This window comes from Mus musculus, chromosome 6, assembly GCF_000001635.26.
Source record: "Mus musculus strain C57BL/6J chromosome 6, GRCm38.p6 C57BL/6J".
NCBI lineage: Eukaryota > Metazoa > Chordata > Mammalia > Rodentia > Muridae > Mus > Mus musculus.
The window spans coordinates 69,398,664-69,422,631 of NC_000072.6; the positions used below are offsets into that span (position 1 = coordinate 69,398,664).

Sequence of the window (23,968 nt, forward strand, 5' to 3'; positions counted from 1 at the left end):
GTGTTTCCTTTTTGGTTTAGATGTATATAGATTTTGCTTGAAGCAGCATTTGTCTGTGCAGTTAGGGCTGATCATAAACCTATGATCCTTTTTATGCAGTCTTTTCTTTGCTAGGACTAAAAGTCAAACAACTGATTCTGAAAAAGTTTTTTTGACAAATTATAGAAATAATGTGCTAAATACACATTAATATCTTGACTTCCTGTGATGCTGTGACACTTTCTTCTATAGATGGAGACAGAGAGGCTGGTAACTGTGTCTGATGGATTTCATACCAACACATTGCATTGGAAAATTGAAAATAAACTATTACATAATTATTCCTGTTATTATTAAGTGTAAATTAAATTAAATTAAACTGTAATTTAAATTTAAAATTGACAACACAAATATTTTAAATAATTTGTCTTTCTCTATTTATAATATTAGAATGTCTTTATGATTTTAATTATTCATATTAAGGTAATGCACACAAATGGATTCACAGACAGACAGAGAGACAGAAAGACATACAGACCGAGAGATGATAGATATAAAGAATTAATGTTCATTTATTAGTTCTCTGTTGCCTTCCAGGTTTCTTTATTAGTGGAGTGTTCCAATTACTTGTAATGAGAATAGAAAGTAAATATACATGCCTGTCATTAATTTTTCATTTTTAATTTGGAGAGAAAAATATTTAAGCACATATGAAGAGGACTATTTAGTGGAAAAGAAGGTGTACTAATAAAAACCAGAAAATATATTAGGATGGATACTACTTTTTGTAGGATAAGAAAAGCAGTGTATTGTGCACAAATGAATATTCTGAAGAAAAACCACAAACTAAGAAGATTCTAAAATCAGTGAAAGTAGCAGAAAATAGATGTAAAGGATCATGGGGACCATCAGTAAAATAGTCTGCCACACTTGTCTTCAACAAACAGAACAAAAATTGAGAATAAATAAACACGGAAATGTAGATTATTTGAGAACAGCACTGAAGTACAGTGGAATATTATAGAGACATTCATCTAAATATGCAAATGACATTGTAAAGCAGAGCACCCTGTGTGGACTACTGCAATCGAACCACTGGCCACAGTTTATTTCTTGGAGGAAGTAGCTAGACCCTAAGGACTTAGAGGGTTCCAGTCTGTATCACTGTGTGGATGGGTAACCACTGTACTGCTGGCAGTAATAAGTGGCAGCATCTTCAGCCTCCATGCTGCTGATTGTGAGAGAATAAGAGGTCCCAGACCTACTGCCACTGAAGCGAGCAGGGACTCCAGAAACCAGGTTGGATGTGTCATAAATCCAGAGTCTGGGGGAGGAGCCTGGCTTCTGCTGGTACCAGTACATGTAACTTACACTTGAGCTGGCACTGCAGGTCATGGTGACCTTTTCCCCTGGAGATGCAGACATGATTGCTGGAGACTGGGTGAGAACAATTTGTCCTCTGGACAGTATGGCTAGAAAAAAGCAAAATAGAGAGAAAGGGATTAGTAGAAATAGAGATACAAAAATAATTTTATACCACCCAACATTCAGATGAAAGAAAAAGAAAAAGAAAAAAATGTATTTTAGACTCAAATACCCCAGGGAAAATAATTTTGGTTTGATTCTGATCTCAAATTCCCTGCCCTGTGTTACCTGAGGCACTGATTAGCAGGAAGCTGAAAATCTGCACTTGAAAATCCATTTTGTCTTTGAACTTTGTTCCCTAGCTAATTACTGCTATTCTCATAAGTACTTTGCTTTAAACCAACTGTGAGATATTTGTGGTTACTGAAAATGTAATATGCAAATAGCAAGATACAGTCTAGTCAGTTCTTAGCTTATAAACACATGGGAGAATATGGGCTGGAGATTCATGAAGATGCACTCATCTAAAACTACTCTGAATAATCACCATTCTAAGTATTTCATGTGCCCTGAAACTGTTTAATTCCTGTTCGATTTATTACCTGAGAGAATCTGAGAGCACCTTTCAAATAAATTACATTTATTTATAAAGATCAACAGCCCCCCGAGTCTGCAAATTTAAGTCTAAGTTAGATCAAATATTTTACTTATAACAAAGACTGAGGGAATGGGGAAGGACTTGAAAGAGTGGGTACTGGTAGGAGAAGGAGGAAAATATAGTGTTGGAAAGTGAATAAAACAATTTATTTAAAAATTATTTTAATTTACCTTAAAGTTTTAATTGTCTTCCTATAATGTTAAAGTCTGCATAGCCATGATGAGGCATGACTATGTCTCTAGATCTTAGGAATGATTTCACATTCCTCCCTTCATGAAAGAGTTCTTCCAGTTTTTAATCAACTATTATGAAAAACAACTGAGAGAATCTGTGAATAGATAGATGTATTGAGAGATACTGAGCACATGAGCACAGGGGAAATTTTCCTGAACAGAACAACAATAGCTTATGCCTTAAGATCAAGAACTTGCATATGGGACATCATAAAATTGCAAAGCTTCTATAAGGCAAAGGAAACTGTCAATAGGACAATACGGCAACCAATAGATTGCGAAAAGAACTTTACTAATACTATATCTGATACACGGCTAATATGAAATATATACAAAGAACTCAATAAGTTAGACTCCAGAGAACCAGATACCCTTTTAAAAAAACTGAATGCAGAGCTTAACAAAGAATACTCAACTGAGCAATATCAAATATTTGAAAAGCACCTAAGGAATTGTTCAACATCCTTAGTCATCAGGGATATGCAAATCAAAACAACCCTGTGATTCCATCTCACACAATTCAGAATGGCTTAAAAAAATGCAGATGATGCAGATTCTGGTGAGGTTGTGGAAAAAAAGTAATTCTTGTGTTATAATCTTATGTAATTAGAGCTTTAGGGCTGGTGTTAGTGACTGAAAGGAAGTGTGATTGTGCCCTATCAGATTTAGGATTGGTAAATATCCTTTCCCAATCTATTGGTGGTCTTTTTGTCTTATTGATCATAATCAGCAACCAAAAGCAGACACTATTGCATATGCCAGCAAGATTTTGCTGACAAAACCCTGACATAGCTTTCTCTTGTGAGGCTATGCCAGTGCCTGGCAAATATAGAAGTAGATGCCCACAGTCAACTATTGGATAGAACACAGGGCCCCCAATGGAGGAGCTAGAGAAAGTACTCAAGAGCTGAAGGGGTCTTCAACCCTATAGATGGACCAACAATATGAACTAATCAGTACCCCCAGAGCTCATGTCTCTAGCTGCATATGTAGCAGAAGATGGCCTAGTCAGCCATCATTGGGAAGAGAGGCCCCTTGGTCCAGCAAACTTTTTATGCCCTAGTACAGGGGAACGCCTGGGTCAAGAAGTGGGAATGGGTGGGTAGGAGAGCAGGACGGGGGGGGGGGGGTAATAGGGGACTTTTGGGATAGCATTTGAAATGTCAAAAAATAAAATATCTAATAATTTTTTTAAGCTAAACAAACAAAAACAGAAATGTGATTGTGCTGCCATCTACTGTTAAGATAGCCAAAGTGAAAGCAGGGCTGTAAAATATCCACTTTGAAGTATAGAGGAAATACTACATTTACAGTACTGTGAGCCAAGTAGTAGTATGTTTAGAACAAAAAAAGTACTATGACAAATGTGGTGATTCTTTATTTAATTCGTTACAAACATAAATAAAATAGTGTTCACACAGGCACATTCACACTTATACCACATTTCATGGCTTCATGAAATGAAAAAACAGAGATATAAAATGTTCTCTGAGATAAAGTGAGATTGCAAAACGATACAATAATATAGAACTTGATGGTATAAAGTCATTTAGTATAAAGCCATAATATAACAAACTGTAGAATATGCCATGATGTTTTAAATTGATGGCACATTGTGATGTCTTCTTGCAATCATGTAGCTAATTTAGAGTCACAGATTGTTGCTACTGCTCAGAATCAAAGAAGAGTAGTGATACCACATACAATGGTATAGAAAATGTTAAATACTTGTAATTTGAATTCAGGTTTACGTTGAAAAATGCAGTAATTTGGTAGCCTTATAAATGGAAAATTTTGCTTTCCTGAACAACCAAATACAGTATTAGTATCTTAAGATACATTATATTGAATATCTCTCTAATTTAAACACCATCTAAACTGTATAGGCCTCACTGAGATTCCCCACCTGGATAGGTTCTACTTTTCAATTCTTAGAGGAGGGACAGATTTCTAAAAAGGGGTTATGGTGCACAATAAATGCACATTTTTCTTATTGAAATATTTATCTCTTTTCTTATTTTGGTAAGTTTTGTCATCTCTTTGGTCTTGAATTAGGTGGAAGAAATAGGTTAAGATAAATTATACTCATTTTCTTACCTTTTAAAAATCATAACATAGCCACATACTGCTTGCCACTACTTTTTCCTCCATTCATACAAATCCACATACACTCCTTGCTCTTTCTCTGATTCATGGCTACTTATTACCTCTACTCATACGTAAAGTTTGTTTAATTCATATGGTTTTGATATTTGATGTGCAACAGATGTTATTACTCTAAAAATACTCCATAAATTATCAAAATGCAGATATTAGGAGATTATGTGGTGACCAGTCCTAAATTATCCAACTACAACACACTTTCTGCACCTATATCCCAGGAATTGACAGACCCACAATGTGAGGACTCCACCACATTCTGACACAGGAGAGGCGACATCCCAAATCACTCACATGAAATAGTCTTGCTGCAAACTGCAAGAGGACTTTTAATTCAAGATAGCTCTTGGGCCCATTGTCATACACCACGCAGGGGTAGAGGACCATGGGGGCTGAGTAGCTGAGTAAGGAGGTATTGAAAGGAAGAAACCACAACCAAGGAAGTGGGGAGGACCTTGTTAGAAAATACCAAAGATACCAGTTAAGAGTCCCATGGAAGTGCAAAGTCACAAGAGTCACAAGGAATACCTGGTAATTGTGCTGGTTATCTCTCAAGACAGTTTCTAAGAGCCCCTAAAAATAGCACATTCTTTGAATGAACACTTTTTGAACCCAGGAAGTGGGTGGGTGGAGGAATGTTGTTATCTGTTTTATGATTAGCATACCTTGGAGCATTTAGTCACAGAGGTCACATTCCTAAGACTGGGCCTAAAGGCCTAGAATTTTGCTTTTATATTTTTTCAAAATCATTGCAGAGTGGGGAGAAATATTTTAAGAGCCAGAGAAATTGGAGATTTGCTCTAACATAGTGTGATGGTTTGTATATGCTCAGCCCAGAGAGTGGCACTATGAGGTGTGGCCTTGTTGGAGTAGGAGGGACATTGTGGGTATGGCTTTAAGGCCTTCATCTTAGATTCCTTGAAGCCTGTATTCTGCTAGCAGCTTTCAAATGAAGAAGTAGAACTTTCAGTTCCTCCCAAACCATGCCTGCCTGGATGCTGGCATTTTACTGCCTTGATGATAATAGACTGAACCTCGGAACCTGCAAGCCAGGCCCAAATAAATTTTGTACTTATAAGACCTGCCTTAGTCATGATGTCTGTTCAGAGAAGTAAAACCCTAAGGAAGACTGTGTCTCCTAGAAACATCAGAGAAGCTGCATTCAGGTGGTCTAATGGCTGATGCATAAACAATACATGAACAAGGATGACTCCTGAATACATGTAAACATTGAAATGATAATTCTTCATGGTATTCCACTTCATGGTATTTAGTTACACCTAAATAAAGAATTATGGTGTAACTGTGGAAATTCTGAGAGTAGGCAAAATAACACTGTTAACTAGAATAGAACCCCTGGATGATCAGTAAAATAGGACTGTATTCAAACTCTGTGTTTTCGAATTTATTTTACCTCAAATGAAATAAGTAATAAGGAAAGTAATTTTCTGAGTTTCTTCTGATGGAAGGTTCCTGAGAATCCTCCAGCTTCTCAGGCTGCTATGATGTACCTGATATAATCATTCTCCTAGTAAAATGATCTGAATATAAAGATATCAAAATAATACAGGCTATTGCAACTTATCTTAGGTTCTCAATAAAACTTCATATTAGTACTGTATTCATGAATAGAAGACACTTTTTGACACAGAACATGACAGAATCAAGTTACTATGGACAAAGTAACTGCTAATAAGAGAATAAAGCTGGATAAATCAACCATTCTATGATGTGACAACAATTTATAATACATGAATACTATCTGGAAATTGAAATATTATGTAATCATACAAATGTCCAGGCATTTGGTTTCTCTATTTCTTGTCTACTTTGGTTATTGAAGCTTGTTTTTCAATTAATCAGAAGTTAATGGAGAAATACATGACTAGTCAGAATGATGACACACTCAGACCTGAGTGCTTAAGTTAATATGGAACATCTAGCTTATATCTCTATCTCAAGTCTCAGAAAATGTCATGTAATAGGTGCAGATTAAATGTAAAACTCAGAAAATTGGAGAGCTGTGAAATGCTGTCCTCTCGATACAATGTGGCTGTTACAATCTTTAATTCAAGAAGCAGTCATTATCTATCTGCAAGATCATGGCAGTCAAAATCCTGATCTAGATGACAAGTTCACCTCCAGGACTCAACCTATACTGAGCAATTAGTGCTATAGTGGTTTCTGGAGATCCAGAACCTTTAGTATTAGAGAATATAATAATATTCTCTGGCACTAAAAGTGACCATAGGGTTACCATGTTTCAGAAGGCAGAACCACATAAATGTTCATGTGGATATCACTAACTAGGGTAAGTAGATTATAAGAGAGAAATATGTGGAAATTTGGGAAGATGGTTGTATTACATGGATAAAAAAGTATAAGAGGGAGGAAATGACAATAGACATAATAATTTGCTGTGTAGTTGTGTGAAACTCAAATTATAGAAAATTTGAAAAATAAGCTTTCATTCTAATACACAGGTTAACTCTAAATTTGCTGAAGGCCCTCTGGGTCCCTTTGTCTGTGTGGAACAGGTCTCTGGGGCATGTGAAAAAGGTGTCAGTGGGTGGCAGACAGACCAACATGTGAGATTGTGTAGAATCTGAATGTACTCTCACAAAGTGAACACCAGTCTTATATAGTACAGAAAATACAAGGGGTAGGAAGTCACAGCAGCCAAAGTACATTGAAGTGGCCTGACACAAAACAAAGGAATGGCCTCAAAAGGATTTACAGGAACCAGGAAAATGTTTACAGTAAAGATAAAGCAGTCCTACCTAGGGTCAGCTTAGTGACAGGTAAGGATGTCACACTCTAGTGTTATACCTTTGAACTTTGTGAAGGCCAGCACCAGGAGGTTCTGCTCTTGGCAGGCTTCATGAATAATGCAATATCACAATCCCCCTAATTCCTAGGCCTTGCTAAATTCTTATATGAGTGTAACATTTAAGTTACTAGAGAATCTCCATTTGTCAGAAGAATTCAATGTTTTGCTTCTAATATGCAATGTAGACTGTACTGAAGATTTCTTTCTCAGTGGGATTCCCTGGCTCTTTCATGGTATTCCCTTGTTTGGGTGCTATTTGCTACTGTCCTTAGTAAATTCTCTGGAGACCAGCTCTGAGCTACTGGTTCCCTCTTTTGTAATGCTTAATTAGTTACTGAATAGGTAACTACCTTACTGCATTCTTGCCTGATTCCAAGTTTCTGTGATCTTGGAACACTGGGGAGACTTAACTGTATCCGAATTTAATCTTAAAAGGCATTTATAATAAAATATTAAAAGAAAGCTCATAGTTCCATACACCAGACTAATGCGGGAATGGGGTATGTGTCTGTGGGTAAATGAAAATACCAAAGCTCCAGGAGGTGAGTTTCCTTGAAACACTTTTCCTCCTGAGTGCTTACAGACTTTTCATCCTGTCAAGCAGACTTGACTTGAGTGCATGGCATTTCCCAGTGTGCATGGCATAAATTATTGGTCTCCTCTACTCATTCTCTTCATTGCTGTTACTACGGGAAAAACCAACACATCAACTCCTAATATTTAATAAAAACCTTTTTAACCATCAATATAGCTCTAGGTTTTCTTTGTCTATTTCCTAGTTTGGACTTACATTATTTGTAGCAGAAACCTCTCTGTCCCTTTTCTTTCCCATGTCCCCTTTCAGAATGACTGTCACTGTTTTCACTCTGTATTATTCCTCTTCGATTTTACACTTCTCATTTATCTTTAAACTAGTATTCATAGCTATTACATTATTGTTTTGCACATGTTTCTAAGTTTTGGGTTGTGGTGATAGGTGTTTGTGCTTCCTATTTAAGCCTTTTTGAAAACCCTAATCACTTCTCTGAAATTTGTCACTTTTTGATGTCAGCAAAGCTATGGAAAGAGACAGTCCTAAAGACAGATGGTCTTCAGAAATGGCAGATAAACATGACGCAGAACACTGCTGAGAGAGCACCTTTGTATACCATTTAGGATAAACAATCACCCTTGCTTCCTTTCCCCATGCATTGGGCAGCTCTACAGAGGGCACTCAGCATAGGGTTGCTTATGCTCCCACAGTGAACTGTTGATGTTAATTATGTTCAAACCTGAGGACTTAAGAATGAATTGGGGAGAAATCTCATCAATATACTCAAGAAATAATACACTAGAAATAAAAATTGGGAAATGGTGATTCTCTTTGTTCTCTTAGGTGAGTTTTACACAAATTCTCATTTCATGAAAGCCAAATGCCTCTTTCACTCAATCGAAAGATGAATCTTCCTTTTAAACTTTGTTGTCACAGATCAAGGAAATACATAGGTAAGAAAGATTCATGCATAGTTGTGAAGATAGCATAGACAAGATCAAAACATCATGAGACCATTAACAAAATTAGGGCAGAATAAATGTCCCAAAACTGAGTTCAGTTTTGTATTTGTGGGAGTAGAAGCCAAATCTCACATGGATCTCTAGACCGCAATTACTAGGCTCCTGTTACTGACCCTCATCTTGGTTCTACTAAGTTCAAAAGCAATCATTCTGCTACTTTACTACTCCCCAACCTTCAATAGCACAAAATTTAATTGAATAGATTTACATGATATGATCGAGTAAAAAGAATTTGTAAGAATGTTCTGCCTCATTGAATTAGAGGTAAAGGGAATTTGATGTTGATTACTAGCAATCTTGGATTATCATTAGATTATACCATAAACAGAACACATATGAATTTAATTAATATGTAGCATTATTTTAACAGGTAATCATAGAGTATAGATTCGATATATATATATATATATATATATATATATATACACACACACAGAGAGAGAGAGAGAGAGAGAGAGAGAGAGAGAGAGAGAGAGAGAGAGAGAGAGAGAGAAGCAGGGTCCCAGAATTTGTAGTCCCAAGAACTTAGCAAAGCTGAGGCTGTAAACATTCTGTACTAAGTGGGAAGTCAGATTGAAATCCCTCTTCTTGGAGCTCCAAGAACCCAGAGGAGACAGAAAGAAGAGGCAGAAATATGGAAACACCAAGAAACAAAGCCATCTTAATCAACAAGAACAAAGATCACATGAGCCCACAGAAATGAAGGAACATGCACAGGCCCTTCACAGGTGTCTACCACGTCCTCTGCATGTATATAATGGCATCCATTTTCATTTATTTATGAGATTCCCAAAGTATGCAAATAAATATTTCTCCAACTCTTCCGTTCTGTTGGATTGCTGCATCCAATTTCAATGTGTGTAGTGGTTATGATGCACAGCAATATCATAAACTGAATATATTCCTCCTCAGCCAAGGAGATAGGGTTTTAAGAATTGTCTACTAAGTAAGTCCTTCCTAATTCTCTGATTTCTATAAATTGAACCCTAAAGAACGTGATACAGAACAGAGGAAAGCTGAGGGAATTTATAGGAACAAGGACCTTACTCCCCATTCTATTTGTAGACAATTGATCCAGAGTGAATTATGGAAAAGGCTTGGGTGTTCATATTATATTAATTCATGTTCCATAATTAAAGAAGGAGGCAAAACTTCTCATTTTGTTTTATGCCCATAGTTGTTTTGCTTGCATAAATGACTATGCATAATATTCATAGTCCAAGAAATCCAAAAGGAGGTTTTACATGGTGAATATTCTGGAAAAGGATTTACAGAGAGTTGTAAGTTTCCAATTGAGTTGTGGTTGCTGAATTCAGAACTATCTCTCCAGCCCTGGAGGAAGATAATTTGTTAAAGTCACCAGTATCACTACTTGCCCCACATACTAAGGAACTGTGGACAATATTCATAAATGGCAGAAAACAGGTTTTGAACAGAAGTAAAAACTCCAAACCAGAAATACATTGTAGTCTATTCAGTGGTTTAGTAAGAATAAAACTTGTACATTTTCCCAAGGTGGTTCAACAAATGATATAAAACTTAAAAATGAAAATTCACTATAGGGATATTCAAATGGCTAGGTTGGGTTAGTGCACACTTGGTAAAAGACAGTCTCCAACCCCCCCCCCCTGCCACTTCCCTGCCCCGATGACTTATTTGGTAGAATAAGTGAGCTGACATCCTCCTGGTAGAAGCGCTATAAGTATAAACATTTGAGAGTAAGAGTTCAAGTTGCAAACAGTTGTTCTCTTCATATTACTCATCTAAAGGAGAAAAAGAAATATCACTAGTGCCAGTATCTACTTCAATGCTGAAAATGTATCAAAGAATCTTTTATATAAAGGTCTCCCATTGGCAAAAATAATTGGCAGCAATTTTTTTCAATATTCTGTTTTATTATGGGAGACCCGGGCACAGCATAATAGAGTTTCTAAGAAATATTAGCCCTTCCCAGGCCCTGATTATTTGGTTTGGTCCACTATTCTCACTTGGAACTGTTTGTTAGTCTTGTTGTACCCTATCTAGGAGTCAATCAATGTCTGGTCACAGTACAGCCATAAAGCCTCCCTCCCAGTTTTTGGTGTTCTTGCTGATTTGGATCCCAGGTATTAAAGGATGACTCTGGGTATTCTTTAACCATTTGCAATCATCACTTGGAACTTCAGAGAAGTCACTTTTGTCTTGATTAAACAAGTATATTGTTTGTACGATTCCAATTACAAGCATGATATTTGGCATCAAGGTGACCTAGTCCCCATCCTATTCATCTGCATATGTAGAGAAGAGAGTCAGTATTAATTACATGACAAGTTAGGAGATTACTATATCATTAGCTTGATATCAGCAGAAACAAAGAAATGCTCCTAAACTCCTCGTATACCACACTTTCAGGTTGAAATCAGGGGTTCCTTCAAGGGTTAGAAGTAGTGGATCATTTTGTAGTTTCATATTATTTTCTATTTTTCATCTGTCCTAGAAGATGGACACCTTTACAAATATAAATGAATTTTAATAAAATGGGTTGTGTTCTCTCTAATGAAAGACAAGTGCTATACATTAGATGGCTTGTGATTGTGCCTAAGCCCCCCTGTTCTGTGAATGTTCATGAAATTCTGGGATTATGAAATAATGGAAGCTTTTCTTCAAGAATATGAGATTGTGATGTCCAGGCTGCAGAGGGATGGAATAAATGTCATTTTGCCTACTTTTCTAATAATGAATGTAAAACTGCCATGGAATAACAGTGTGTTGGGTGGGTTCTTTTGTAAGTGAATATAAACATTTATTCCACATTCTAGTGAGACCAACCATCATAAACTAGCAAGAGAAAACTTATTTTGAACTTTGTTTTTTATTTACTTATGTACATGTCTTTATGCCATGTGTATATGGCAATGCCCTGAGAGTCTTTGTTATTGTAGTCTGCCATGTAGATATATACCTGTTGATTTGCAATGAGGTAAGGCCTTTCTAGCTAGGGTTTAAGATACTAATCTCACTACACCATAAATGAAGCCAATAGTGTTAGTAAATAATGAGATTTTCTAATATGCATGGGTACATGCTTGAATAAGAACACTTGTTTAATAAACGTGATGAATCTTTTCTTTTGACAGTTTTGTTTTGTTCCCATTATACACAGCCAAGCTATCACAACACTAGATTAAGGCATTGCTCTTTTTCATTTATATAATATAAAAATAGTGCTATTTAGGATATATGGTTTGTGTGTATGTATGTGTGTATGTATGTACATTGATTATGTATGCTTGTATGTGTCCACATGGTTGTATGTGTGTGTGTGTGTGTGTGTGTGTGTGTGTGTGTGTCTGTGTGTGTGTGTGTTTGAATTATGAATTTAAACGAAACTAATTTAGGCGAAGAATTGTTTTTTACTGGATAAAGAATTTCTCAGGACATTGATAGATGTACATAATTTTCTGTTATCCTTTAGGCATCTTGTAGGAGAGCAAGACTCAAGAAGTCCTTTATCCCTTTTTTCAGTCTCCTGTGAGGTAAATAGGAACAAAGACCACAGAGATGAAATAAAAATCTTCTGTTATTTTGAGAGGTCTATTCTAATCAAGGCAGTCTGTTGGGCCTCTGGGGAGGCAAGAGTATTAACTGTAAGAAGTATGGAATCCCTACGGGTCACTATGCAAAAAACAATAAGTTAGAACTGAAAGTATGATGTTATAAGAAGACACCTTCTGTTTCCACTCTTCTTCACTGTATTATTAAATGTGAAGAATAGCACTTTCTGTAGTATACATGTCAAAATAGTTTATAATAGGAAATGAATGAAACTGGCTGGTCATATGACTGAACTATAGCTCACCATTAATTCTCAGAGTTAACTGTAATAATGAATTCCAGGATAATTTTAATGAACAAATCTTAGAGACATAAGGTCACACTAATGAGCAACATATTTAAAGACATTTGAAGAACAAACTGACAAACAAAAAGCCTGAGAATTTATACTTCCTTTGAATGAATGTCATAGTCTCACTTGAACAAATTTTGACTTGATTACATATTATAAGTTGCAGAGTGCAAACTGGAGGAGATTTTACACAATACAAAGACTTTTAAAAATATCATGTTTATCCTAATAGTTTTGCATCAAAGATAATTCAGAGCCAGTTACAAAGTGATATATGTTGTCAATGTTCCATCTCATGATGTATACCATCCACCGTGCTTTTTCCTTCGAGCTAAATATTCTCTTTTTTGTTTGTTTGTTTCTTTCTTTCTTTATTTTTTTTTTTTCGTGACAGGGTTTTTCTGTATAGCTCTGGTTGTCCTGAAACTAACTCTGTAGAACAGGCTGGCCTCAAACTCAGAAATCCACCTGCCTCTGCCTCCTGAGTGCTGGCATTAAAGGTGTGTGCCACCACACCTGGCCCAAGCTAAATATTCTAATACGTTTTGTTTTTAAATTTGCTTTTTTTAAAATCTTACTCCCTCATTTTAATTGTTACAATATTCAAACTTTTTCTACAACAAAATTGAAGTTTCTCTTGCCAAGTATTCACAATTAAATGAGTATTCATACTGACATTCAACTCATCTTTGTACTTTTTCACTAGACATATATGGGCTGAGCTACATTCAGAAATCTACTGTCAAATTTTCTGGCAGAACAGAAAGAACCAGGTAAAGAAAAACACTCTAGATTTGCTGCTCTTGTGGGCTCTTTTACAATTAACTTGATTTTCTCATAGGCAAGCTAAGAATGTCTACATAGTTGTGATTTTTGTTTCCACATATGGATTCAGAAAGAGTATCTTGGTTTCTAACTCATCTAATTAGCAGAACAAGGAGAAAACACTGGAACATACATAAAAGAATCCTTTCAGATGGTCATTATTTTAGTGGAGAATAAAGTATAGATGCCAGGACAAAGTAACAAATCCATTGCATGTTAATGATATAGAACTGTAAGGGCAATTCACCAAAAACTTAGTCATACAGGCTGGTGATATGAATAAGTCACACTTACTTACTATGTTCAGGTACTAGGGTTTCTTTAGGGAAACATGAATATTCAACTATTCATATCTCATATTACCAGAAGTTATTAGAAACTCAAGGTTATATACAAATGGAAAAAGTCTTCCAAAAGAATACATGTTTTGTATTGGCTAGAAAGGAATCCTCTAATTTCTTTCTGTTTTCATCTTTTATGTAGTTAAGTGACTAGAATTTTGGGCAACGGCTTGCTAGATATCATTCTGAAAGTGATAAAAAGTGTAGTACAACAATCCAAAAAATGACTATTTTCATTTAGATTTTTACATAATATTGAAATTTCCTTGGGTGTATTTTTGCATAATTATTTATTGAACATTTATATAGGCAACTATTGAATATTCATTTAAGTAGTTTGCATAAGTGAAGTTTTCTTTATAAAGAAAAGAAATTGAGTTCATTATGAAAAGTTGTTGGGTGTATTTCAAACAATTCATTATAAATTCAACCTAATATTACCATCTTGGCAGAATACATATCCTAATATTAATTTTTGGAATTGAATCTTTTTGGTGCCTTTTCTTATTCATATGAAACTAGTACATGAGCAGTATCTGGACTAGAAGAAATTCGAAAAAAAGCTCCAAAATGTGTGTCCACTTTTAAGGTCCAAAGTTGCAGAGAAGATTAGAGAATCAAGAGGAAAGAACTCAATCAATAGTTTCTTCCTCGTCACCATTGAGGATTATTAATAAGATGTCAAACGCTATAGAAACTCTCAGGAGAAGCCTTGGGCATTTATGATTTACAAATAAAAACATGGAAATATACTCCAAGTACAAATGCAGGGGATACTGACATTCCTCATCATGCCACATTAGGATTTCCTTGAACAACATCTTCCCATTGGCACCTTCATGCAAATCTTACACTAATCTTCAAAAAGGAATACAAAGTGTATCATAAGCTTGAATGTACATTGGAATCCTAATGATTTTCTAGAGGACTTTGTTCATGAATGTTCACACAAGATAAGTTCAACAACTACAAGCATCAAATCTCTAAGAGATAATGGTGAGTAAGCTTGAGGAAGACAACCATGCAGGGCCACAGATAAAATGATAAGAACAGAAAGTTATCAAAATGGAAGAGATGAGTGGGTTTATTTGCAAGGAAGACATGAGGGGTGTTAAAAATAATAGACTGACATTGAACAAGACAGCTATGTAACTGATAAAACCCACTATTTATATTCAGAATCTAGTTAGTAATAGAGAATGTTGTTAATCATTGAAGTTAAACGATACCAGTATTTTGTAATACAATTAAAATACCAACAGAAATTCATAGTTTACATGGGTAAAAACATGAAGTCTACAAATTAATAAGTAAATAGTTAGTTGATAAGTTCCTAAGGTGAAAATATAATCTCACTAAGCAAAAATCAAGGATTAAGAAGGACTATGTCCCTCCAGAGGCCAAAGTGAGTAATCAATATACTAATTTTGAATCCTTAAGATGCTCTATATATTCTGTACTCAAAGCCCTAATCTTTGCCTCAGCATTTCCTTTGTTATCAGGACTTTTCAGAGTATGACTATGAGCCCTGGTTAATGGTGAACCATTATGATTGCATTAATTACACTATATCATTTCAATATGAACTCTACATATCAAAATCCCTAACTACTATTTGACAAAACTCATATGCCAAATAACATGAATGAAATTAAATAACTAGGATTCATTGGACATGGGCCACTATATATGTGTCAATAAATTTTTGCATATGTTATAAATATAATTGATAAACTGTCTTCGTGTAAAGAAAATGAAACTCTCATATAGCAAATTTATGGTAGAAGAAATGATGGGAGAAATAAAACACTTAGAGACACCAGCTTTGGGAGACTAAGGTCTAGGGGAAGCTTCTTGTATGTGTAACATGGACTTCATGCTCCACTTGAGAGTGAAAACTCATAGAGACACTTGTGATTTTTTTGTCATGGGTTTGTAGGAGTGAGTGAGAGTTACTGCTTATGAAAATAATCAGATATTCCAGGGTAATTGAGCATTCCTTAAATCTTCTCTCCTTAAAATCAAAAGCCAAAACCAAACCAACCAAACAACAACAAAAAAAAAGTATCTCATACATCATGATACATCCTCTGATTAGTGCCTTAGGGTATCTTAGGCATCCTTGTGATTCTATTTCATGAAGACAATAAACAACTATCAAAAATTAGTTAATAAGTTTCCATTGAAAAGGAAAATTAAAATCTCCTCATCATTAGCTGCACAGTTTAGACATGACATTACTTCATGAAATAAAGGTGGATATTTATTAGCCCTCATTAATTGGTTTTATTGATCTAACAGTAGTTTTTAATAGATCTAATGACATATAATTATAATTGGAAGAAATTGTGCAAATTGTTAAACCTAGAATCTAAACTCTTAATATCCAAAGGCTTGGAAATGATATATAGAGATACTTATGCAAAGGTCGGTTGATTATGTGCTTCCCAAGAAATCAAGTCTTGCCTGAAACTGATAATGTAGGCTCTCTGACCCATTTTCCCCACATTTCCCTACAAGTTGAAGTTGGGATGTTGATGGACTTAGGTGTATACAGTATCTCTCTGGGTGCTTTTCTAGTCTGTTTCCCTGTCCATGTCTTCCTACAGGTTTCAATGAACATTTAATTCTCCTTTTCTGATTTATATCTCGAGGGAGGGTTGGTCACTAATGGTGTCTATAGAAAATCATAGAAAGGGAAAAAGATCCTGACAAATATTCTTCTAGAAGACATGAGAGCAAGTGAGCAAATGGAGAACTGACTTGCTGATTCACTGATGCCTCAAGATTCAAAATATTCTAGTGACCTTTCTAGGTCACTGGATTTTTGGGTTGTATTATATTGCTGTGGAGAGATATCATAACCACAAAAACTCTACCAAAGAAAGCCTTTATTTGGGACCTGCTTAGTGTTTAGTACATTATCTTCATATTGTGGATCATGGCTGCACTAAGACAGACATGAGAGATGAGCGTGTGGAATCTGGATCAGCAAGTGACCAGAAAGTAGAAACACTGGACCTGGATTAGGCTTTTAAAACCTCAGAGTCTAATGCAGTGACACACTTTCCAGAAAGGCCATGCCTCTAAATCCTATCAAACAGGGTTTCTTAAGAAATATTTGAAATATATTTAAATATATGAAACTATTACGTCCATTCTTATTCATAAAACCACAGTACACATAGAAATAACCAGAAAAAAGTGCCAAGCACTAAATGTCATGTACTGTTTGGCAACACATAAATGTAAAAGTGTTTCCTTTTTTGTTTAGATGTGTATAGATTTTGCTTGAAGCAGTGTTTGTCTGTGCAGTCAGGGCTGCTCATAAGCCCATAATCCTCTTTATGCAGTCTTATCTTTGCTAGGACTAAAAGTCAAACAACTGATTCTGAAAAAGTTTTCTTGACAAATTATATAATTAATGGGCTAAAAACACATTAATATCTTGACTTCCTGTGATGGTGACACTTTCTTCTATGGATGGAGACAAAGAGGCTGGTAACTGTGTCTGATGGAATTTATACCAACACATTACACTGGAAAATTGAAAATAAACTATTCCATAATTATTAATGTTATTATTAAGTGTAAAATAAATTTAATTAAACTGTAATTTAAATTTAAAATTAACAACACAAATACTTTAAATAATTTGCCTTTTTTCATAATATTAGAATGTCTTTATGATTTTAATTATTCATATTGAGGTAACACACATAAATGGATTCACAGACAGACCGAGAGACAGAAAGACAGACAGATGATAGATATAAGAAAAATTAATGTTCATTTATTAGTTCTCTGTTGCCTTCCTGGTTTATTTATTAGTGGAGTGTTCTAAATAACTGTAATGAGAATAGAAAGAAAATATACATTCCTGTCAGTAGTTTTTCTATTTTAATTTGGAGAGAAAAATATTTTAATCACATATTAAGAGAACAATTTAGTGGAAAAGAAGGTATACTAATAAAAACTAGAAAATATATTAGGATGGATACTCCTTTTTGTAGGGTAACAAAAGCAGTGTGTTGTGAGCAAATGAATATCCTGAAGCAAAACCACAAACTAAGATGATTCTAAAATCAGTGAAAGTAGCAGAAAATAGATGTATTGGTTCATGGGAACCACCAATAAAATAGTCTGCCATACTTGTCTTCAACAAATAGAACAAAAATTGAGAATAAATAAACACTGGAAATGTAGATTATTTGAGAACAGCACTGAAGTACAGTGGAATATTAAAGAGACATTCCTCTAAATATGCAAATGACATTGTAAAGCAGAATACCCTGTGTGGACTACTGCAATCAAACCACTGGCTGCAGTTTATTTCTAGGAGGAAGTAGCTAGACCCTAAGGACTTAGAGGGTTTTTGTTCCAGTCTGTATCACTGTGTGGGTGGGTAACTATGATACTGCTGGCAGTAATAAGTGGCAGCATCTTCAGCCTCCATGCTGCTGATTGTGAGAGAGTAAGAGGTCCCAGACCCACTGCCACTGAAGCGAGCAGGGACTCCAGAAGCCAGGTTGGATGTGCGATAAATCCAGGGTTTGGGGGAGGATCCTGGCTTCTGCTGGTACCAGTACATGTAACTTACACTTGAGCTGGCACTGCAGGATATGGTGACCTTCTCCCCTGGAGATGCAGACATGATTGCTGGAGACTGGGTGAGAACAATTTGTCCTCTGGACATTATGACTAGAAAAAAGCAAAATAGAGAGAGAGAGGGATTAGTAGAAATAGAGATGCAAAAATAATTTTATACCACCTAACATTCAGAAGAAAGAAAAAGAAAAAAAACCCTGTATTTTAGACTCAAATTCCCCAGGAAAATTAATTTTGGTTGGATTCTGATCTCAAATTTCCTGCCCTCTGTTACCTGAGGCACTGATTAGCAGGAAGCTGAAAATCTGCACCTGAAAATCCATTCTGTCTTTGAATTTTGGTCCCTAGCTAATTACTGCTATTCTCATAAGTACTTTGCTTTAAACCATCAATGAGATACTTGTGGTTACTGAAAATGTAATATGCAAATCGCAAGATACAGTCTAGGTAGCTCTTGGCTTATAAACACATGGGAGAATATGGGCTGGAGATTCATGAAGATGCACTCATCTAAAACTACTCTGAATAATCACCATTCTCAGTATTTCATGTGCCCTGACACAGTTTAATTCATGTTCTATTTATTATCTGAGAGAATCTGAGAGCACTTTTCAAATAAATTACATTTATTTATAAAGATGGACAGCCCCCGAGCCTGCAAATTTAAGTCCAAGCTTGATCAAACATTTTACTTATAGCAAAGACTATGTGAATCGGGAAGGACTTGAATGAGTTGGGTACTGGGAGGAGAAGGAGGAAAATATAGTGTTGAACAGTGAATAAAACAATTTATTTAAAAAATTGTTTTAATTTACCTTAGGTAAAATTTTTTTTATCTTCCTATAATGTTAAAGTCAGCATAGCCATGATGAAGCATGACTATGTCTCTAGATCTTAGGAATGATTTCACATTCCTTCCTTCATGAAAGACTTCTTCCATTTTTTTAATCAACTATTATGAAAAACAACTGAGGTGTATTGAGAGATACTGACCTAAGAATTGTTGAAATCGACAAGCCCCTTCCGCTCCACTCGAGCCCTGGGCTACCTTGCCAGCAGAGTCTCGCCCAACACCCACAAGGGCCCACACAGGACTCCCCACGGGATCCTAAGACCTCTGGTGAGTGGAACACAGCGCCTGCCCCAATCCAATCACGCAGAACCTGAGACTGCGGTACATAGGGAAGCAGGCTATCCGGACCTGATCTGGGGCACAAGCCCCTTCCGCTCCACTCGAGCCCCGGGCTACCTTGCCAGCGGAGTCGCCTGACACCCGCAAGGGCCCACACAGGATTCCACACGAGATCCTAAGACCTCTAGTGAGTGGAACACAACTTCTGCCAGGAGTCTGGTTCGAACACCAGATATCTGGGTACCTGCCCTGCAAGAAGAGAGCTTGCCTGCAGAGAATACTCTGCCCACTGAAACTAAGGAGAGTGCTACCCTCCAGGTCTGCTTATAGAGGCTAACAGAGTCACCTGAAGAACAAGCTCTTAACAGTGACAACTAAAAGAGCTAGCTTCAGAGGTTACCAGATGGCGAAAGGCAAACGTAAGAATCCTACTAACAGAAATCAAGACCACTCACCATCATCAGAACGCAGCACTCCCACCCCACCTAGTCCTGGGCACCCCAACACAACCGAAAATCTAGACACAGATTTAAAAACATTTCTCATGATGATGATAGAGGACATCAAGAAGGACTTTCATAAGTCACTTAAAGAATTACAGGAGAGCACTGCTAAAGAGTTACAGGCCCTTAAAGAAAAGCAGGAAAACACAGCCAAACAGGTAGAAGTCATTAAAGAAAAACAGGAAAACACATCCAAACAGGTAATGGAAGTGAACAAAACCATACTAGAACTAAAAAGGGAAGTAGACACAATAAAGAAAACCCAAATCAAGGCAACGCTGGAGATAGAAACCCTAGGAAAGAGATCTGGAACCATAGATGCGAGCATCAGCAACAGAATACAAGAAATGGAAGAGAGAATCTCAGGTGCAGAAGATTCCATAGAGAACATCGACACAACAGTCAAAGAAAATACAAAATGCAAAAGGATCCTAACTCAAAACATCCAGGAAATCCAGGACACAATGAGAAGACCAAACCTACGGAAAATAGGAATTGATGAGAATGAAGATTTTCAACTTAAAGGGCCAGCTAATATCTTCAACAAAATAATAGAAGAAAACTTCCCAAACATAAAGAAAGAGATGCCCATGATCATACAAGAAGCCTACAGAACTCCAAATAGACTGGACCAGAAAAGAAATTCCTCCCGACACATAATAATCAGAACAACAAATGCACTAAATAAAAATAGAATATTAAAAGCAGTAAGGGAGAAAGGTCAAGTAACATATAAAGGAAGGCCTATCAGAATTACACCAGACTTTTCACCAGAGACTATGAAAGCCAGAAGAGCCTGGACAGATGTTATACAGACACTAAGAGAACACAAATGCCAGCCCAGGCTACTATACCCGGCCAAACTCTCAATTACCATAGATGGAGAATTCAAAGTATTCCACGACAAAACCAAATTCACACAATATCTTTCCACGAATCCAGCCCTTCAAAGGATAATAACAGAAAAGAAGCAATACAAGGACGGAAATCACGCCCTAGAACAACCAAGAAAGTAATCATTCAACAAACCAAAAAGAAGACAGGAACAAGAACAGAATGCCAACTCTAACAACAAAAATAAAAGGAAGCAACAATTACTTTTCCTTAATATCTCTTAATATCAATGGACTCAATTCCCCAATAAAAAGACATAGACTAACAGACTGGCTACACAAACAGGACCCAACATTCTGCTGCTTACAGGAAACCCATCTCAGGGAAAAAGACAGACACTACCTCAGAGTGAAAGGCTGGAAAACAATTTTCCAAGCAAATGGACTGAAGAAACAAGCTGGAGTAGCCATTTTAATATCGGATAAAATCGACTTCCAACACAAAGTTATCAAAAAAGACAAGGAGGGACACTTCATACTCATCAAAGGTAAAATCCTCCAAGAGGAATTCTCAATTCTGAATATCTACGCACCAAATGCAAGGGCAGCCACATTCATTAAAGACACTTTAGTAAAGCTCAAAGCATACATTGCACCTCACACAATAATAGTGGGAGACTTCAACACAACACTTTCTTCAATGGACAGATCGTGGAAACAGAAACTAAACAGTGACACAGTGAAACTAACAGAAGTTATGAAACAAATGGACCTGACAGATATCTACAGAATATTTTATCCTAAAACAAAAGGATATACCTTCTTCTCAGCACCTCACGGGACCTTCTCCAAAATTGACCATATAATTGGTCACAAAACAGGCCTCAACAGATACAAAAATATTGAAATTGTCCCATGTATCCTATCAGACCACCATGGCCTAAGACTGATCTTCAATAACAACATAAATAATGGAAAGCCAACATTCACGTGGAAACTGAATAACACACTTCTCAATGATACTTTGGTCAAGGAAGGAATAAAGAAAGAAATTAAAGACTTTTTAGAGTTTAATGAAAATGAAGCTACAACGTACCCAAACCTATGGGACACAATGAAAGTATTTCTAAGAGGGAAACTCATAGCTCTGAGTGCCTCCATGAAGAAACGTGAGAGAGCACATACTAGCAGCTTGACAACACATCTAAAAGCCCTAGAAAAAAAGGAAGCAAATTCCCCCAAGAGGAGTAGACGGCAGGAAATAATCAAACTCAGGGGTGAAATCAACCAAGTGGAAACAAGAAGAACTATTCAAAGAATTAACCAAACGAGGAGTGGGTTCTTTCAGAAAATCAACAAGATAGATAAACCCTTAGCTAGACTCACTAAAGGGCACAGGCACAAAATCCTAATTAACAAAATCAGAAATGAAAAGGGAGACATAACAACAGATCCTGAAGAAATCCAAAACACCATCAGATCCTTCTACAAAAGGCTATACTCAACAAAACTGGAAAACCTGGACGAAATGGACAAATTTCTGGACAGATACCAGGTACCAAATTTGAATCAGGATCAAGTTGACCATCTAAACAGTCCCATGTTACCTAAAGAAATAGAAGCAGTTATTAATAGTCTCCCAACCAAAAAAAGCCCTGGACCAGACGGGTTTAGTGCAGAGTTCTATCAGACCTTCAAAGAAGATCTAATTCCAGTTCTGCACAAACTATTTCACAAGATAGAAGTAGAAGGTATTCTACCCAACTCATTTTATGAAGCCACTATTACTCTGATACCTAAACCACAGAAAGACCCAACAAAGATAGAGAACTTCAGACCAATTTCTCTTATGAATATCGATGCAAAAATCCTCAATAAAATTCTCACTAACCGAATCCAAGAACACATTAAAGCAATCATCCATCCTGACCAAGTAGGTTTTATTCCAGGGATGCAGGGATCGTTTAATATAAGAAAATCCATCAATGTAATCCATTATATAAACAAACTCAAAGACAAAAACCACATGATCATCTCATTAGATGCAGAAAAAGCATATGACAAGATCCAACACCCATTCATGATAAAAGTCTTGGAAAGATCAGGAATTCAAGGCCCATACCTAAACATGATAAAAGCAATCTACAGCAAACCAGTAGCCAACATCAAAGTAAATGGAGAGAAGCTGGAAGCAATCCCACTAAAATCAGGGACTAGACAAGGTTGCCCACTTTCTCCCTACCTTTTCAACATAGTACTTGAAGTATTAGCCAGAGCAATTCGACAACAAAAGGAGATCAAGGGGATACAAATTGGAATAGAGGAAGTCAAAATATCACTTTTTGCAGATGATATGATAGTATTTATAAGTGACCCTAAAAATTCTACCAGAGAACTCCTAAACCTGATAAACTGCTTCGGTGAAGTAGCTGGATATAAAATAAACTCAAACAAGTCAATGGCCTTTCTCTATACAAAGAATAAACAGGCTGAGAAAGAAATTAGGGAAACAACACCCTTCTCAATAGTCACAAATAATATAAAATATCTTGGCGTGACTCTAAGGAAGTGAAAGATCTGTATGATAAAAACTTCAAATCTCTGAAGAAAGAAATTAAAGAAGATCTCAGAAGATGGAAAGATCTCCCATGCTCATGGATTGGCAGGATCAACATTGTAAAAATGTCTATCTTGCCAAAAGCAATCTACAGATTCAATGCAATCCCCATCAAAATTCCAACTCAATTCTTCAACGAATTGGAAGGAGCAATTTGCAAATTCGTCTGGAATAACAAAAAACCTAGGATAGCAAAATGTCTTCTCAAGGATAAAAGAACTTCTGGTGGAATCACCATGCCAGACCTAAAGCTTTACTACAGAGCAATTGTGATAAAAACTGCATGGTACTGGTATAGAGACAGACAAGTAGACCAATGGAATACAATTGAAGACCCAGAAATGAACCCACACACCTATGGTCACTTGATCTTCGACAAGGGAGCTAAAACCATCCAGTGGAAGAAAGACATCATTTTCAACAATTGGTGCTGGCACAACTGGT

At 36.3% G+C, this 23,968-nt stretch overlaps 1 pseudogene, 2 gene segments (V, D, J or C) and 1 further gene; 2 read left to right on the top strand and 2 right to left on the bottom strand.

Moving 5' to 3' along the window:
* Positions 1–23,968, top strand: part of Igk (immunoglobulin kappa chain complex) — a 3,171,119-nt gene that overhangs the window by 1,843,028 nt on the left and 1,304,123 nt on the right.
* Positions 1,149–1,681, bottom strand: Igkv4-62 (immunoglobulin kappa variable 4-62). The segment is given in 2 exon segments: positions 1,149–1,451; positions 1,633–1,681. Coding segments are annotated over 2 exon segments (352 nt in total).
* Igkv13-61-1 (immunoglobulin kappa chain variable 13-61-1) lies at positions 10,836–11,212 on the top strand (annotated as a pseudogene). The gene is given in 2 exon segments: positions 10,836–10,884; positions 11,002–11,212. Coding segments are annotated over 2 exon segments (260 nt in total).
* Positions 18,230–18,762, bottom strand: Igkv4-61 (immunoglobulin kappa chain variable 4-61). The segment is given in 2 exon segments: positions 18,230–18,532; positions 18,714–18,762. Coding segments are annotated over 2 exon segments (352 nt in total).